General features: G+C 37.5%; 1 protein-coding gene across 1 annotated transcript in view; it reads left to right on the forward strand.

Moving 5' to 3' along the window:
- The window catches only part of kif5c (kinesin family member 5C), a 53,666-nt gene extending 33,622 nt beyond the window's left edge, over positions 1-20,044 (forward strand). Inside the window, exons 13-26 of the mRNA XM_053626466.1 lie at positions 960-1,028; positions 3,401-3,607; positions 4,605-4,751; positions 5,633-5,824; positions 7,990-8,107; positions 8,357-8,433; positions 10,882-10,991; positions 11,267-11,368; positions 12,456-12,516; positions 12,693-12,764; positions 13,680-13,784; positions 14,030-14,246; positions 15,166-15,338; positions 19,446-20,044. Coding sequence (XP_053482441.1) covers positions 960-1,028; positions 3,401-3,607; positions 4,605-4,751; positions 5,633-5,824; positions 7,990-8,107; positions 8,357-8,433; positions 10,882-10,991; positions 11,267-11,368; positions 12,456-12,516; positions 12,693-12,764; positions 13,680-13,784; positions 14,030-14,246; positions 15,166-15,332 — 1,644 coding nt within the window. The 3' untranslated portion in view covers positions 15,333-15,338; positions 19,446-20,044. The remainder of the gene's footprint in view (positions 1-959; positions 1,029-3,400; positions 3,608-4,604; positions 4,752-5,632; positions 5,825-7,989; positions 8,108-8,356; positions 8,434-10,881; positions 10,992-11,266; positions 11,369-12,455; positions 12,517-12,692; positions 12,765-13,679; positions 13,785-14,029; positions 14,247-15,165; positions 15,339-19,445) is intronic.

The raw sequence follows: 20,044 nt of genomic DNA on the forward strand, positions 1-20,044 counted from the left end.
AATCGTAATCTGGAAGGGGTATAAGCTGTTTTTAATTACACATTTAATTCACTAGATTGATTTGTTGAATTAATAAAAAAAAAAAAATTTTGTTAATTTGATTTGCTTAAAAAAAACAACATGCCCAAGGTTTAAATAGAATTGAGTATATGCATACATGTGCTTTACAAATCCAAATATACTATATTACAAATATCCACACAACCCAAAAATCATCAAATGTGATAATTTGAGAAATGTTTGATCTCACCATGGATTTTCAAAACATTGTTGTCTTGACACACAGCTAGTGGCTAGTTACTGCCCTGAGGTGATATTTACAAGTAGCTAATAGCAAAATCAATAATGAGTTACTTCTAGACTGTTTTGAACTTAAACATGAATAAGCAGGACATCACCAACAGTCCACAACAGTTTAAGAAAGTGCTCTAGCTTTAAAGGATTGTCCCCAAATCTAGCCAGCTGGCTGATGCTAGAGAAAAGCAGTATTCATTGATGATAGCTCTATCTGTATTTTGAAATGATCAGTGCCAAAATAATTAATTCCTGCAAATAATAGCAAAATATTAGCCTACCTAACCATATTACAGTAGACAAATGGCATTGTTAATTTTAACGATGTGTAAATGGTGCTACCTCTGGGTCAGTCTGGGATCTAATAGGGACTACAAATGTTATAAGTGTTATAAGGTGAGGATTTCTTGTATGAGACACATTTAACTCTGAGATGATCTGAGCATAATGAATTAGCTTAACATGACTTAAATCAGTGATGTCCTTTCTTCTATCATTCCTGCATATTTGATTGACAGGTTTAGGTGCTTACTGTGCAATTTCTCTGGGAAGGTTGATACAGGTGGTTACTCTATTTCTATGACTATCGGTCTGCCTCTGTCTCTTTTTCTCTCTTGCTCTCTCTCTCTCACACACACACACACACACACATTCTTCCTGACCAGGACGATGAGATCAATCAGCACAGTCAGCTGGCAGAGTCACTGAAACAACAGATGGTGGATCAGGATGAGGTGAGCTCACTCCATCATGCACATCTAACACTATCACGTCACAAAACATTTATAACACATGCATAACATGCCCCTGTCATAACACTCATGTTCACGTAAGCATTTATGTCAGGGACTTAAATGGAAATTGTTGTGGTATGTGAGTTAGTCATACATTATGAATATGTATGAGGTCTTTAAACGGGTCTTTAAAAGTGCAGTCTAATCAAGGGTATGATAGCCAACAATGAAAGGCAAAGTTGTAAATGGTACTACTTTTCCCATGAGCACCCAGCCAAAATAATTTGTCACATGTGTCAAATCTTTCCTTCGTTACTTCATTACAACTCTCTTTGCTTTAATAACAGCAACATATCTCTGAAGTGCAGGTAAAGATTCCATCAGTGTCTTTAATCAGGTGCAGTTGATTATAGCCCACTCTTCCTCTACCTGGCCTGCGGTAATTTTCTATGGGATTGAGATCCATTCATCCAGGTGCATGACCCATTAGCACTGTACAATTAGGTGCTGATATTAGTGGATGTGTCTTTTATTTTTTTTTAATCTGGGTAGCTTTCCCCATACTTCATTGTAGGGCTCTGTGTCATAATGACTCACAAAATGACTAGTGAAATAGCATAACAGTGATCTATTGCCACCTGCTGGTTAGTACTATACTCCTACAACTCTGATTAAAGTCTAAGAAAAATACAGGACATAAACTGTAAATGTTCCAAACAAATATATAATACATTATTGTGTTCCCTTTTAATAAGAACAATATCTATACATTGCAATACATATACAGAATAAACTTAATTGCGGCATATACTGTATGTCAAGTATACACTGTAAACATTGTTTGTTTGGTTTTTTTTGCACAATTTAATTTGTCATCTAAATTTAATCTGATATTTAAAACCTGGTTAATATAATGGTTCTTTATTAACCTGGTTATCATCATCATCATTATCACCCTGCTAAGCAGTTCCTGTCAGATTCATTACGGGCCTTTAAACCATGTTAAACACACAGTAAACATGCATGTGAATCATGTTGCCATGGAAACAGCTCTATATTATCCACCATCTGGCTTCTGTCCACATTTTAGCTCTCACATGGGTACATTCATTAATAGAAAAATATATTTTAATGTTAAAGATACTTGATAGTGAAATTCTGGTGTCTACAAAAAAAAAAATTCACTTTCCACCCAAGATCAAAGACATATTGCCATTTTATTATGCTATAACCCTGAGCTGTCAGTGGTGATACTATTGTGCTTCCACAACTCCTTGTGCAAGGGAGGAGTTTTGTTGCAGTTTGCTTTGCCAAATTCAAGGATGCGTTTTAGAGAGGTGTAAATGCAATGTGGAAAAATAAATCAAGGGAGTGAGAAAATTAAATGATATAGTATAAATTATATAAGGAATAATGAATGAAGAAAAGCTGAAATGCAACGAGGAGTTTATGTTTTGTTTCTGGTGACAGTGTTCCCTTCCTTTACATGAAGTGTTAGTACTGTATGTCCCAGTACTTGCTTACTCTTTTGTTACGCACTCAAAAGTATGTACTTTTTCTTTGCTAAAAGAGTACATACTTTTAGGACTTCATATAAGTATGCCATTTGGGACGCAGGGTAAGAAACCGGGCAACTTAAATACACACAAGGGAATGAGACACAGGTGACTGCAGTAGCACTATTAATAACAGTAACAGACTCGGGGACCACAACATGAGCGCCTCTAGTGGTCAAACACAGAATAGCAAGTCCAAAATCCTAACAAGGATGGATCATGTATTGGTTCCTTTACAACTGATTAATTGCACCTCTGAGGTTGGGGGTTCGATTCCCGCCTTCACCCTGCGTGCATGGAGTTTGCATGTGCTTTGGGGGTTTCCTCCAGGTACTCCATTTTCCTCCCCCATTCCAAAGACTTGTTGTAGGCTGATTGGCATCTCTAAATTGTCTGTAGTGTGTGTGATTGTGCCCTGTGATGGGTTTGCACTCCATCCATGATGTCCCCTGCCTTGTGCCCCGCGTCCCCCGGGATAATCTCCAGGCTCCCCACAACCCTGTGTAGGATAATCAGAAAAATGGATGGATTGATGGTTGCAAATGAACTGTTATTGTGCATAGATGAGAAATATCTGACTTGTACTTACATTGTGTAAAGTATTTATTATTATAAAGACAGTGTCTTAAATTAAACCTTAACCTTCACCAAAAATCACATTCAGGGACTGTGATTTTCCATGACACAGTAGAACTGATCAGGCATTTCAGCTGTGTGATAAATATTATGCTGTGACTCAGGTACATCTACCCTGTTCACAGGTCTGAGTGAGTTAAAGTGTCTCAGTCATTGCCTCTACATCATCTGTCCCTACAGCTGTTAGCGTCGACGCGGCATGACTGTGGGAAACTCCAGGAGGAGATGATGCGTCTTCAGTGTGAACATGAGGCAACCAAAGAGGAGGTGAAGGAGGTGCTGCAAGCGCTGGAGGAACTTGCCGTCAACTATGACCAGAAGAGCCACGAGTTGGAGGAGAAAGGAAGGAGCAACGTCCAGCTCACCGATGAGTTAACGCAAAAGAGTGTGAGTAAGAGGAAGATAGCAAGGACAAAGGAGAAACAGGAAATAAGAGAGCAATAGTTACATCATACTTTTTACCCATTAATGGTATTATGGTTTCAGTGGTGTCATTTGAGGCGCGAGTATGAGATGATTTAAACAGTTTGTACTAATAGCAATGATTCAAGATCTTTATTGTCATATGTCCTTGGTACAGTTAAATTCTTATTTTGTCCATTCCTCTCAAGACAGCAGGGTAAAAGGACATAAGGAACAATATAATACAAGACTAAACACAATAGAATTGTACACAATACGCAATAAGAACAATAAAAATAAGAAAATTTCACAGTATAATAAAAAAAAATTTAAATAGTAAATGTAAATTTGTAATTTTCTGGCATTGTTCAGAACCTCATTCTAAACACAACCTGTCAGGCAGTCAGAGGTGGATGTTAAGGTGAAAAAAGGACCGAGGAAGAGATTTTGTACCACATTTACAGGTGCATCTCAAAAAATTTGAATATCATTATAAAAATGAGTGGTAAAGTTCATTTTTTCCCATAATTTAATTTAAAAAGTGGAACTTTCATATATTCCAGATTCATTACACATAAAGTGAAATATTTCAAGCATTTTTTTGTTTTAATCTTGATGATTAGGGCTTACAGCTCATGGAAATCAAAAATCCAGTATCTCAAAATATTAGATTAAAGAATTTATAATACAGAAATGTCGACCTTCTGAAAAGTATGTTAATTTATGCACTCAATACTTGGTCGGAGCTCATTTTGCACGAATTACTGCATCAATGTGGCGTGGCATGGAGGCAATAAATCATGCAAAAGGAGCCATGACCAATTAACTTTTCCACGATATTCAAATTTTTTTGAGATGCACCTGTACTTAAAGGAGAGGACAGACAACATAGAGATGGTATTGTAGGTACTCCAGTGCAGTGACCCCATATGTGTGTGTGTGTGTGTGTGTGTGTGTGTGTGTGTGTGTGTTCCTGTTATAGACAATTCTATCCACTGTAGAGAGGGATCTGGCCACACTGCAGGAAGTGAGTGGACACCACAAGAAAAGATCTGTAGAGATCTTCAGCATGCTGCTGCGAGACCTCAGTGAGATCGGCACCGTCATCGGTACTAGCGACCTTAAGACAGTAAGAACTTCTGACCTGATATACTCACACACACTTGCACAAATTCTTGTTTGGCATTCTATTTTATCATTTTATATATATATATATATATATATATATATATATATATATATATATATATGCACACACACACAGAGTTGGGGAAATGATTGGACTCGTCAACATTTTTTTCAGTAAATATATTTCCAGTGAGGTTATTCACATGAAATTTTCACCAGACATCAGTATTAACTCAAGAAGTCTGGAAATATAAAGAATTCACAACATTAAAGTCCAAAAATAAAGTTATGTGTAATAAAGTGGAATGACACAGGAAAAAAGTATTGAACACACTAAGAAAAAGCAGTTCTCCAAGGCAAGGTAAGGCAAGGAACTAGCTATAATCCATAAGTAATTATACCCATTATCTATTGTACCCGCTATAATAGTATATTTCAGCAATAAAAGTATTTTTATAACATTATATAGTAGTTTTGTTTTTTTTAAGTACAAGTATAATGGGTAGAAATGTGAGAAAAATTTATGTTTTAGCTTTCTGCACTGTATATGTTTTAATGAAATATTTTATTAGTCTCCTCATGTAAAACTTACAATCACTGCAGTGTTATATGGAATGTAATGACGTCCTCTATGAACTAGTATATCATTTGTAAGCAGATACCAAAATAAACCATGATATTTATTTTAAAATTTACAGAATTCTTTTTCTATCATTCTGCAACTTTTTTTTCTTACAGCAAAACATAAAAAACAGATGTGACTAGAGTTTTATTGCAATAGCAACAAAACACACCTGACTCTGAGTTTGCGTTAAAGAGACGATATTTGATTAAATGTAATACTCTATAAGCTGATCGTACTTTTCTTTCTTTTGTCTCCAGCAGACAGCGGAGGGTCCTGGAGCGATGGAGGAGGAGTTCACCATGGCGCGCCTCTACATCAGCAAGATGAAGTCGGAGGTGAAGTCGCTGGTGAACCGCAGCAAACAGCTAGAAGGAGCTCAGGCTGAAACGGCGCGCAAGATTCAGGCCAATGAGAAAGAGCTCGCGTCCTGCCAACTCCTCATCTCACAGGTCCGTCATGGTTCATTCAAGATTCAAGAACGTTACAGTAATGTTCAGCGGGCCCACACAATGAAATTCTTGCTTTGTTTACTCTCTTCTGTATACTGCATAAAATTAAAGTGCACCTATTATGGCTTTTCAAATATTACCTTTTATGTAGTGTGTTATAGAGCTGTTTGTGAATGTAAAAACATCTGCAAAGTTTCAAAAATCAAAGCGCATGAAAAGAAGGAACCGATTCTGAACAGCTGAAACGAGTCGTTAGTGATTCCAGACTTTACTTCCTGTAATAACCTACGTAGGTTTGTAACAAAAAGCCCCGCCTCTGGTCATTCGCGAACAGATGGACCTGAAAGTCGTTATGGAAGTGGGCGTTTCCTTTTCGACACATGCTGACAGCGGTAGACCAATCACAACAGACTGGGACATTTGACCAATTAGAGCAGAGTATGCTCTCTGAAAGGAGGAGTTTAGAGCGAATCCCTTAGAACGGATCATTGAACGAGTCGTTTTTGACACTGGGGAAAAAAGGTAACGCTGCAATTTAAGTTATGAGCACATTAAAGTGTTTTTTACCTTGGATGAAGGTAAATCTATTGAATGAGACCTTTAAAACAAAATTAGGCACGTTTCAAAACCATAATAGGTGCGCTTTAAGTAAACTGGAAAAAACACAATATATACAAAATATGTGAGAGAAATATTTTAAAAAAGTATAAATTGTTAATATAAATATTGCAGTGCTGCCATTCAAGTATAACTCAGACTGTCCAAGTGTAGAGTGTGTGGTGCTTAAAGAGTCCAGTGTGCACATAACTCTGCCTCAGCAGTGCTCTCTAGTGGTAGAGATAATAGTCCCATAATCCCATATCCCAGGAGTATTGCCACGGTACTGAAATGGTATGTACAGCCTATTCACCTTCTCTACAAAACTAGCCAAATGAGAACATCAGGAAGGGTAATGCAAGTCAAACCAGGTTGGATTCCCAAAAAAACAGAGATTGAGATCTATATTTAAGCAATATAGTAAAGCATAATCAGACCTGTTATTATCATAAACATTCAATGTATCTTAGGGCCACTTCACATTGTACACTTGCATCACAGTCACACTTTCATTGTCAAAAAAAAAAAGATTGTTAAGCACTTTTTTGTGCTGGTATGAAGAGAGCAACATGTAACTTTTACTTGATCTAATATTACATTAATCAGTTGTTTGACAGCACAAAAATACACACACAACACCTGCTCTGGTGCAATCCATATTTGTGACACAGCGATGCATGTGTTCATGGAGCTCGCTTTGTGCACAAGGGTATTATCATGTTGGAACAGGTTTGGGCCTCTTGTTCCAGTGAAGGGAAATTGTAATGTTACAGCACAAAAAGACATTCTATACAATTGTGTGCTTCTAACTTTATAGCAACAGCTTGGAGAAAAACCACATATGGGTGTGAGGGTCAGGTGTCTACAAAGTTTTGGCCATAGTGTAGAATAGTATTAAGTGGTTACCTATCCTAGGCTGCTTAAAACTATACATTATATGGTTCAGGACCTATTTTAGTTCAGTAGCTAAATGTTAAGCCCTTTGCAGGCTCAACTATGTGTGTTAATGCAGTGGAAACACTAACATCTACACTTCTCTGGTCCACTATGAATGTGACCCCACTGCCATGGCATACAGTACAGGGAATTTTGATCTGCTGCAGATGTGGATGCTAGCAATGTATTAAAAGCAGAAAAAGCAAGGTACAAGAAATACTTTGAAGGAGACGTGAGAAGCTGAAATCTGAGGCTTTACGTGTAAACTAGCAACTGTAATGTACTGTAGTTCATATACTACACTACTTGCTTCTAGATATTTATAAAAGTCATAAACATATTTTGACATTTTGACATGTTCTATTACTTGCCCAAGTGTTTTGGCAAGTATGGCCGATGTCTGCCATGAGGTCAGAATATCTGATTTAAACAGAAGCAATACGAAGGTTAGGAATTCATTTGCTCGTCTCAGTTTTAATGCACATGCAGAGTATAATTTCTATAGCATAAGTGCAGTGTTAGTCCATAAAGTCCATAAAGTCTCAGTCATGACCGGTGAAGAATCCGATAAAAAGTCTATTGATTGGGCCAGTTACCGAGTGTGTGAATGTGTCTGTGTCTGACTGATCCAGCTCCAGGCCAAGATAAAATCGCTGAACGACTACATGCAGAACATGGAGCAGAAGAAGAGACAGCTGGAGGAAAGCCAGGACTCGCTGATGGAAGAGCTGGCTAATCTCCACGCTCAGGGTGCGTCTCATATTAATGTATTCACAGACACTTGGTACAAGGATTATTCTCAGAAATTCCTGTAAATAAAGAATAGATATGTACAGTTACTTTATATCTGTGCGCTTCACAGCTGAAGATACACTTATGTATAAATATGTTTTATGTCCTAATATATCTAGAGTCCTAGACACTAAATGCTCTAGAATATTGACCTTTTTTTATACTGTAAACAATACTTATTGTACTGTTGCATGTTCGCTAATCTAGGAAAGATGCATGAAGTGTCTGTGATGGACAAAGAGAAGGAGCACATGAGCAAGATGAAGGATGCTGAAGAGATGAAGGTACAGAATAATGTTCTCTCTGCCACACATAACACCAAATATAAATGCATTATATAGTGCTTCACCTCTTAAAGAATTACAGCAAGCTAAAAATAACAATAAAAATGAATAATGATGCCGAATGATGAGCCACTTGCGGTTATTTGAGAGATTGTGCTTGTTAGGTCATGCTGACCAGAGGAGGAAAATACATATGCTACTCCCGGTTAATTGAACAGATATGTTTTTATTGTCTTAAAGACATTCTGATAAAGGTGTATGGTGGAAATTTCTAAGACCAACATAAATGGTAAAGTATAAATATATGTATAAATGTATTCTTTGCATAACTTTATAGGTGTTGTTTTAATTATTTTTACTCTAAAATAATAGAAAATAATAAATTAAGAAAATCTAAATAAACTTCTATGAACTGGTGTGCGCAAACATTGAACTGGTAGTGTACTGTAAATACAGCAATTGTACTTTATTACTATCCTTAACTGTCGTATTACAGGACATGGATACTACCTGCATATAATTGAAAATGAATATATTTACTCTTAATTACTTTTGCATGAAAAATCCACTTTTTTACTCTTAACATTATTATTTAGATATGGAATAACATTATCATTTAGATATATTGTTTCCACCATGGAGAGCAATACAAATAAAAAAAAAAAAGGTAATTGTGACTTTATATCTCTATCGAGTGTAAATATCACAATTCAGATACTGTTACTCACAATTCTGACATTTTTTCTAGCAATTACGAGTTTAAATCTTGCAACTCAGACTTTATTTTTCGCATTTTTGAGTTTTGCAATTCTGACATTTTTTTTTTCACAATTCATATTGCAAAATTTTGCCTTTATTTCTCGCAATTACGAGTTTACATCTCACAATTCTGACTTTTTTTTGACGCAGTACCTGAAATGTGACTAACTTCTGGGAACGAGCATGCTAGCAATTGATTTTCTTTGTCTTGATTAGCTGATGAGTGTTGTTCTTATGTGGCCTATTTATAGAAAATGATAAATGCTTTGTCGGTGCATTCTTTGTAATTCACTAAATGTCAAGTGGACATCTAAATTGCAAGAAGAAAAGTTAGAATTGTGAGATGTAAACTTGTAATTGTGAGAAATAAAGTCAGAATCACAAGCTATAAAGTTGCAACTGTGAGAAATGAAGTTGCAATTCTGAAATATAAAGTCTTATAAATTACCTTTTTTATTTATTTTCTCCGTGGTGGAAACGGGCTTCCATATTTAGACCTTAAAATATTACGACTCGAATATTTATTTCCTTTTTTCCTGTCTACTAATTCAATCAGTCACTTTTCTGTGCATTTATTGAACATCCAATCAAAATCCATTTCAAAGCACACCACAATCAATCATGTTTCTGCAAGAAATATCTGTTAGTCTCACTCACACTACATGTTAAAGTGACTTAATTTTAAAAAAAAAAAAAAGAAAAAGAAAAAAAGGAACCTGATCTAATGAAACAATAATGCAATTTTTAAATGAGCAAGGGTGATGTGGTGGAATTTATTTCACTTTCTTATGAACAATGAAAGATAAATAAATACTAACTCCTAAACATAAGCATAACTTTTCATACGAATTGAATCGCATGGATTGTTACAAATCCACAAGTGAGGCCATGGTTTATAAACATTGTTATAAAATCAATTCATTAAAATGATCCGCTCTTTATTTCAAATATAAAAACAACTTTTAACTTTTACTCAAACACCATTTTTAATTTTTAATCAAGATTTTCACACAGTATTCGCACTTTCACTTACAGTGGATATAAAAAGTCTACACACCCCTGTTAAAATGGCAAGTTTTTGTGAAGTAAAAGAATGACACTACGATAAAACAAGTCAGAACTTTTCCTGCCTTTAATGTGAATTTGCAAAGTAAATTACAAATAAAAAGGGGGGTGGGGGATCAGAAACTTTTTTTTACAGAAAAAAGAAGTAACCTAGTTACATAAATAGCCTAGTTGCATAAGTGTGCACACCCCTAAACTAATACTTTATTGAAGCCGTTTTTGAATTTATTACACCACTCAGTCTTTTTGGGTAAGACTCGATCAGCATGACACATCTTGTCTTGGCAGTATTTTCCCATTCTTTCTTGCAAAAACATTCTAAATCCATCAAATTGTGAGGTCACCCCACAGATTTTTTGTTGTATTTGGATTTTTCCTATTTTTTCCCTAAAATGTTTCTATAATTGTAATTTCACACTGAGGCTGGGAAACGTTCTGACATGGTTTATCTTGGTTTCATTTCTTCACATCAAAAAAAACTTAACAGGGGTGTGTAGATTTTTATATCCACTGTAGGTCTTATTTTTTCTGATCTTTTTGCACCTGTGGTGAACAACTTTATCTGCTCTTGAAGAGTCATTAGAGTGATTTTGTTTGCCATTTCTGTGAACTCGCTGTGTGTAGAAAGCGCTGCAGGAGCAGATGGAGAGTCACCGTGAGGCCCATCAGAAGCAGCTGTCACGCCTCCGAGACGAAATCGACGAGAAGCAAAAGATCCTGGATGAGTTGAAAGAGTTAAGAATTTTTTTTTTTTTACTTATTGCAGGAGATATTTCATGCAAGCGAAAAGAAGACCATCTCAACGGCTAACAACAAATCTAGTAGTAGTAATATTTTAGCAGTTTGGTAGTTTTCCTCAGCCTTTATTTATTTAGCACAACAGTGTTAAGATATTAAATTAAACGATGTTGATCTTTGAATCTCATAAACAGAACTGATTAGCATTATTGTGTGTGAGAATTAGATTGTTGTCACACTTAAAAATCTATACCATGTTTTTACCCCTCAGTATGAACCAGTCTCTTCAGCTGGAGCAGAAAAAGCTCTTGTCTGACTACGACAAGCTAAGAGACGAGGAACAGGAGAAGGACGAGAAACTGCAGAAACTAATGTAAGTAGACTGTTGAAGTTAAATTAAAAAAAAAAACGAAGAGTCCACAGTTCTATCTGACCGAAACGCTCATGTGTGAAAGTTTCAGTCGATGCCACACGGTGTGGTTGGTGCCATTTTGGGTATTTGTCGTCAATATTAACAAAACAAAGAACCAAAGTGAACGAATAGTTCGTGAAGATTATTAATTGCTGCCGTTTTCCCATCAATCACTTCAAGCACAACTCCATCCTGACACATTAAATATGAAATATTTGTGATGTGCTTTGCGATTCTGCTGCTAATTTATTAATTAGTGCTGTATTGTCATTATTCCTGTGAGAAGATAGAGGTTGTCTGGTGCGCTGATATCACAGGGGGACATTGCTAGTTAGCATAGTTACAATGCCATTGAAATAGAGAACGATTTTCAACAATCTCAAAAGTAAGGGATAATGCTCAGGTTTCGCTTTTAGATCGTACAAACAAATGAGAAACAGCTTGTTTTCTGAGTCACCATTTTGTGGCAACATTCCACATCATATTAGTAAGAAATCAGTAGTGGAGACTGACTACTAGGCATTGTGGGTAATGTAGAACACTATAAACCAAAGTGGAAACAGATTAATGTCAACGAATGACTTGTAAATAATAATAAAAAAATGTCTTAGAATTGAATTCTAAAATAAATATTTTTGCACCACTGAAGAAGGGCAGTTTGTTGACTGTTAGCTAGCTAGCTTTTGTGGATAAATATTTACAGCTGCCTAGCAAGCTAATGTTCTTGTTTGCTGTTGGTGATCTTTATTTTTGCTAATGTTTCATGTTCAAAAATACATCTGGGTTTAAATTTGGGTGAAAAAAAAAAATCACTCTAGTGTATTTGTATATGTATATTTTAATATCCATTTGTCATGAAATGGACTTGCTCATAAAAATTAGCAGTGATTTTGAGTGATTAGCATGATCAGCTTAGTCGAGCAAGAAAGAGAGGTCTCTGTACAAACCCATATAACCAGAAAGATCAATGTTCAGAGATCAGTTTTTAAATGATGGCGTGTGAAGTGTTGTATTTGAGGAACGTTTATCTTTTGTCTCTGGTAATTAGTTTGTTAAATGAGAAACGAGAACAGGCCAAGGAGGATCTGAAGGGTCTTGAAGAGACTGTGGTAAGTACGCATCAGGAACCAACATTTACGTTATTTATTTTCATACATTTTAGCAATATAAACCTGTAATCAGAAAGTTAGACAGAGTTAAAAGTGTGCTTTTATTTCACCTGACTATAGTAATATGGCTAATAATTCAGACATTTTTAATGGCATTATTTATCCTGCTTTCCCAGACAAAAGAGCTCCAAACTCTCCACAGTCTGCGCAAACTCTTCATCGACGATCTTAACACACGTGTCAGGACAGTAAGTATTACAACATATTGGCAACCACTTTCTGTTTTTCCATTGTTATTTGAGTTTTTGTAGCTTTAGTACTCTTACATTTCCTATTAATCCACTGAGAATTTGGGTGGGTCTTCCAGCTGACTCTTCCTCCAGATGTGCTTTTGGCTTCAGGTCTGCGTTTTAGGGCCAGGAGCTGAATGACTAATGAGGATGTACATGCTCTAACAGCAAGACAGAAGATATTTCCATTAAGCTCAGGAAATGGTGTCACTAGAAGCTCTGAGTGAAATGTGAAGTAAAAGCATCATTGCCTCATCCAGTTGATGATTAAGCAAACTCTTAAGAATGAATCAGTGCTCTCGCAGATGTGCCCTTTCCTATCCGTGTTCATGCTGTTGAAAGATTTAAATGAAACTTCAACAGTCATAATGATTGACATACAGGTGTCTGTGTTTAAGACTAGATCCTGATAATGAGGTACATTATTTATATAGCACTTTATTTCACGTACTTTATTTAATGGACCGTCAGTACCACTGTGTCCTTTTCAGGAAGCAGCGGCCTGTCAGAATGACATTCTGAGTATGCTGTACAGTATTAAAGAAAAATATGTATATTTATTATAGAATGACACTTCGTACTTTTGCAAAACAAATGTCTGCGAAACTAGTTAGTTTCTCTTATCACTTGCGTTATAGTAGCTATAAACCGTTGTTCCCTTCCTAGCCTCTCTCTTAAAGTGAATAAGACAAAAATGAAAGGACAAGGAAATGTGAAATCCATCCATCCATTTTCCATACCACTTATCCTACACGGGGGTGTGGGGCAACCTGGAGCCTTTCCCAGGGAACATAGGGCACAAGTTGGGTGACACCACCTTCAGGTCACTGTGACAGAATCTTAACCACTGAGACACCCTTTTCTTTCTGATAGAATGTAGAGTTGGACTCAGACGAGGCAGGAGGCAGCCTGGGTCTGAAACAGAAGATCATTTTCCTGGAGAACAATCTGGAACAGCTCACCAAAGTCCACAAACAGGTTTGCATTGTACTTTACTTTGACCAAAAAAACCCCAGAAGAAACCAAAGGTGGCATTGTATGCAGACTGCATACAACTTTCACAATATGCTTAGACTTACACACTTAAGGTATAGCATACTGCCCAAGAGGCTTGATATTTGGTATGGTATTGATATAGAGGCTTGGTGTGCACATAATATATGCGTACAATGGCAATGATAAACTTTCCCCCAAACTTTTATTCTGTCACATTTTCTCTCAAGTTGGTGCGTGACAATGCAGAGCTGCGCTGCGAGCTGCCTAAGCTGGAGAAGCGTCTTCGAGCCACGGCCGAGCGAGTGAAATCCCTCGAGACGTCATTGAGAGAGGCGAAGGAGAACGCCATGAGAGACCGCAAGCGCTACCAGCAAGAGGTGGAGAGAATCAAAGAGGCAGTCAGGGCCAAAAACCAGGCCAGGAGGAACCACACAGCACAGATCGGTCAGTATCTAATCATACCGCTTATCCTTCAGGGTCAGGGGAAACCTGGAGCCTATCCCAGTAGGCATGGGGCACGGGGCGGGGTACACCCTGGACAGGGTGCCAACCCATTCACACACCCATTCATACACTATGGACACTTTGGACATGCCATTCAGCCATGTCTTTGGACTGGGGGAGGAAACCCCCACAGCACGGGGAGAACATGCAAACTCCACGCACACACAGGGCATTGGTGGGACTCGAACCCCCAACCCTGCCTGTGTGAGGCAAATGTGCTAGCCACTAAGCCACCGTTTTCCTGTGTCTGCCTTGTCTACCTTGTCTACTTTAATTCAAAAACCAAAGTACCAAACTATGATACAGTATTTAGTTGTTAGTGTTATAGCCAGAAGGGGGCGATATTTTCCCATTTATTGGGAATTTAGCAGTACAAGATGATTTCATCTTTATTGTAATTAAGAATTGATTTGGCTGAACTACCAGAGTCAGTTTTGTCATTTTCAGTTCCACAGTCATGCATACTGATTTTAGATCTATAACCTTGTACTCTTATTAAAGGTCATCAGAAGGCCCTCAGAAATTGTTTTGTCTCTTCAATAAACAGAGATCAGAATGGTTCCATGTAACATGCCATGGTTGGCATAAAGTCACCCATAGACAGTATAACTCGGGAATTAACTGATTGGGTACAACCCAATATTACAATTTGAAGTAATTGAAGATGGCATATTAAATTGCTTAGACTAAAAAGGTTCGTACTCTGTGGTTATACAACCCAGCATATTTCAAGCAATATAACACACCTGAGTTTAACCTTAACAAGTTTTATTAGTATAGCATATCCTCAACAATACAATACAACACAATACTACTGTCCCAAGTGTTTACTCAACATTCTTCACTGTATGTCCCATAGCCAAGCCCATTCGCGCTGGACACCATGCTGGACATCACCCTGCGGCCTCTGGCTCACCGGGTCATACCATCAGAGGAGGAGGGGTGCAGAGCCCGCGACGTCATCACTACCACCAGATGCAAACGGCTCAGCAGCACTACCACCACAGCAGCAACAGCAGCAAATAAAGGATGGTATGATCCAGTAGTCAAAAAATCGTGAAAGTTTGTGAATCTTCATAATTAAAAACAGATTTGGCTGATAGATTTGGTGATTTAAAAATAAAATACAAGCTGAGGAAGAAAGCGATTTTGGACTGAAGATAACTGCTACTGTTTTAGCTGCTACCATCTGATCTGATATCATCTGACAATTAATGTTTAACTTTGCTAATTAACTACATTGAAAGATAATATGAAAACTGTTGACCACCATATTGTATCACAGTGTATAGTGTTCATTTCTCCATGTTCTTTCATTAAAATTAATAGCGTCAGGGGTGTTAGTGCAGGGGAAACACTCCACTGTCCACCCTGAAGTGGATTTCAGACTGTGTAAACAGGCATATATTTACAGCTGCCTCAGCTCTACACCATATATTAATGGGCAAAGGTCAAGACAACACTTGCTGATTTATGTCGTAGGTGCCCCTTGAGGAATTTTTGGATGAGACGTTTCCTCCCTCTCTGTTCACAGATGCAAAAGGCCCTTGCTTTAGATCCAGAGAGAAAACCAAGAAAAACGTTGTGGCGGAAGTTTGCTCATAACCATCTTATCAGTAGACCTTAATCACTGCTAACAAGTTAGTGGAAGCTTGTAGCCTTCAGTTTAGTATTGTACAAACTGCAAGTCTAAATCATCACATGTTTCTTTGGCCCAATTATACGATCTGTACTTTCAAATAGAGCTATACTGGTGTATCTCAAAAAATTTGAATATCATGGAAAAATTCGGTTATTTTCGAATAATTTAATTCAAAAAGTGGAAATTTCATATATTCTAGATTCATTACAAATAAAGTGAAATATTTCAAGCCTTTTTTTTTGGTTTTATCTTGTCACGTGCATTCAGAAGTGGTTTTCGGCCTTGCCCTTTACGTACAGAGATTTGACTGGATTCCTTGAATCTTTTAATTATATTGTGCACTGTAGAAGGTGAAATGCCCCAAATCCTACCGATTTGTCTTTGGGGAATGTTGTTCTCAAAGTGTTGGATTATGCGCTGACGCATCTGTTGGCAGATTAGCGAGCCTCGACCCATCCTTGCTCTTGAAGGACTATGCCTTTTTTGGAGACTCCTTATATACTATGATTAGACGATTACCTCACCTGTTTCACATCACCTTCTCATTTCAGCTTGTCACATCGCTATTAGTCCTAAATTGCCCCTGTCTCAACTTTTTTGGAACGTGTTGCATGCATCCATTTCAAAATAAACATTTATCTTCAAAAAAAACTATGCAGTTGATTAGGTAAAACATCAAATACCTTGTCTTCATAAATTTATTGTTTAAAATACAAGTCAAAGTACATTTACAAATCACTCCTCTTTGTTTTTACTAGCATTTTCCATACTGTCCCAACTTTTTCAGAATCGGGGTTGTAGATTCTGTGGTTAAGCATCATTATATCTTTAAAATTAAAAACCCAGTGTCTCAAAATATTAGAATAAAGAATTTATAATACAGAAATGTCGACCTGAGAAGAGCTCTAATCAGCTAATTAACTCAAAACACCTGCAAAGGTTTCCTGAGCCTTTAATCTCTCAGTCTGGTTCAGTACACACAACCACAATCATGGGAAAGGTGGAAGTAAATTTTGCATTTCATTTGGAAATCAAGGTCCCAGAGTCTGGAGGAAGAGTGGAGAGGCACAGAAGATTTTAGAGCACTTCATGCTTCCAGCTGCTGACAAGCTTTATGGAGATGCTGATTTCCTTTTCCAGCAGGACCTGGCACCTGCCCACAGTGCCAAAACTACTAGAAACTGGTTTTCTGATCATGGTATTACTGTGCTTGATTGGCCAGCCAACTCGCCTGACCCGAACCCCACAGAGATATTATAAGAGACACCAGACCTAACATTACAGACGAGCTGAAGGCCACTATCAAAGCAACCTGGGCTTCCAGAACACCTCAGCAGTGCCACAGGCTGATTGCCTCCATGCCACGTCGCTTTGATACAGTAATTCATGCAAAAGGATTAAAGCCCCAACCAAGTATCGAGTGCATAAATTAACAGACATTTCAGAAGGTCAACATTTCTGTATGATAAATTCTTTATTCTAATATTTTGAGATATTGGATTGTTGATTTTCGTGAGCTGTAAGCCGTTTAAGATTCAAACAAAAAAAAAAAGCCTTGAAATATTTCTCTTTATGCGTAATGAATCTAGAATATATAAAAGTTAGAAAATATATGAAAGTTAGAAAAAAAATAACTTTTCCACCATATTCAAATTTTTTTAGATGCACCTGTATAAGCCTCAATCACTTCACATATCGACTTCAAATCTGAAGGTGACACTCTTTCCGTATGACTGTGCGTATATGATGACTGTCCTACATAACATTTAGATGAGAAGTGGAAAGAAATGATCCCTGGTTACATCAGTGTTGTCCCGTATGTTCATACAGGTCAAGATGAATGGTGTTGTGCTAACAACCACGGCTAATTAAGTTTCAGGAGCATGTGCATTTGGTTGGAAAGTCACAGTGTAACAATAGCAAAAAAAAAAAAAAGGTACAAAAGGGTTCTGTGTCCTCAAAAGTGAAGAAAGCTTGGGAAAATGGCTGAGACCAGGACATTAACTTCAACCATTTGGCGTTTTCTAAGGAGCACTGGGCATATATGAATTGAGGCTTGGCGTCGTCTCCTCACAGTTACGTAAACAGGAGTCAGTTTGGGATTGTTCAAGGCTGGACAAGCAATGTTGACTTGTTGATTTGAAGTAGATTCATCTATTCCCATGCCCAGTAGTGCACTGTGTGTGTGTGTGATAGTGGTGGCTTAGCAGTTAGGGTTCTGTTCTAGTTGAAATATTGTGAGTTGAAATCCCAGCACTGATGGAGAGCCAGGGTTTGGACCTTGAACAATGTATTTAACTCATTTATGCTCACTTTTGTGTGTTCTTTCTTTCTGCCTCACTTGTACGACACTTTGGATTTACGGTGTAAAGCAAAACTTGTACCTGTATCCGTATCTGTACTCAGAATATCTGTATTCAGAATGGGCGCGGACTAAACAGACTTCTTACTCAAACCTCCCATTGACACAACAACTTTTTTTTGTTGTTTCTGGCTTTCTGGCAAGCTGCCTTAAAAAAAGAATAATGTATTTGTTTAGAACATATTGTAAATAGATCCAGTCCACTAATTTGTTTGGTTGTGCAGCATTTATGTGAAAACTGTAATGAATTTCCTGGTTACACAGTTATACTTTTTGACCATGTAGTAGTACACAGTTATAGAAGGGAACTATTTATATTCTGGTGTTACCCAGATGAGGATAGGTTCCCTTTTGAGTCTGTTTCCTCTCAAGGTTTCTTCCTCATGGAGTTTTTCCTTGGCACCATCGCTTCTGGCTTGCTTATAAGGGATAAATTCATACATTTAATATTTATATCCTGAATTTATATATTTCTGTAAAGCTGCTTTGTGATTAAACTGAATTGAATTGAATCTATTTCCACTAGCGGAGCAAAAATAAACAAAACATTTGGCCATATATCAATATCTTGCTTTTAGAACTGCATTTAATTTTTAATGACCACAGACAGTCAGGACCTCGGTTTAACGTCTCATCCGAAAGACAGTGCTGTCTTTACAGTATAGTGTCCCCGTCACTATACTGGGGCATTAGGCCCCACAAAGACCACAGGGTGAGCGCCTCCTGCTGGCATCACTAATACCACCTCCAGCAGCAACCTTAGTTTTTCCGAGGACATCTCCCATCCAGGTACTGGCCAGGCTCAACCCTACTTAGGGAAACCAGGTGAGAACTCCAGGGAGATATGGCTCCGATACTGAATATCGACACAGCTGTGATTCAGCGTAGACATGAAGCCCCAGGCTTCAGTATAACTGCAGTCTTGCTCATGCAATATTGCATAATTATCTCTTCATTCCAGTTATTTTAATTCATTTTATTCAGTACATCCCTACTTTGGACCAATGTGCTGTATCTTTCAAAGTAATATGTAAATGTCACTTTCTTGATGTTTTGCCAAGGGAAATTGAGGTGAATTCCACAGCGAATCCTGTAACATGATCTGCCAACCTTTTCTCTCTGTGTTCTGTTTCAGTCAGGAGGAAAAACAGCGTATCCTGAGCTCACTCAGACTTTCTTTCCATCTAGACTTCATCTGTCCACGAGATCACCATCCACGTTTTTGTAGTTCTGGAAAACCAACACAACCGCTGAAGCCTTTGATCACGTACAGTACTGGACAGAAACTCTACTTCCTTATCTTGTGGTGGACTGGTTTTGTACTTACACACACACACACACAAACACATGTGAAAACAAGGAGCTGCCTGTTACATTCAAGTGAGCACAATTAGTGTGTGTCCCAAACCTAGAGAGTTCTTTCCTGCTAGCTAATCATGTAATTAGCGGCTCGTATGAGTCACATGAATCAGCACATGCAGGTAAATCCTGACAGAAAGCACGGGAACACTAAACACACATGACCTCTGGCTACATGTTACACCTCACAGTGCTAATTTCTCTTTCATTGCACAATCATTAGACTGTTTGTTCTAATGCGCGTTCCTCAGTGTTAATACTGCTGTGTGTATGTGTTATGGGTAATCCACTGCAACTCCATCGTTTAAACACACTTAGAATTTAATCTGTCTCTTATAAATTTTCTTAATATAGCTGATGGTCAAGTATTAACCG

The sequence above is a fragment of the Ictalurus furcatus genome, chromosome 6, assembly GCF_023375685.1.
Source record: "Ictalurus furcatus strain D&B chromosome 6, Billie_1.0, whole genome shotgun sequence".
Classification (NCBI taxonomy): Eukaryota; Metazoa; Chordata; class Actinopteri; order Siluriformes; family Ictaluridae; genus Ictalurus; species Ictalurus furcatus.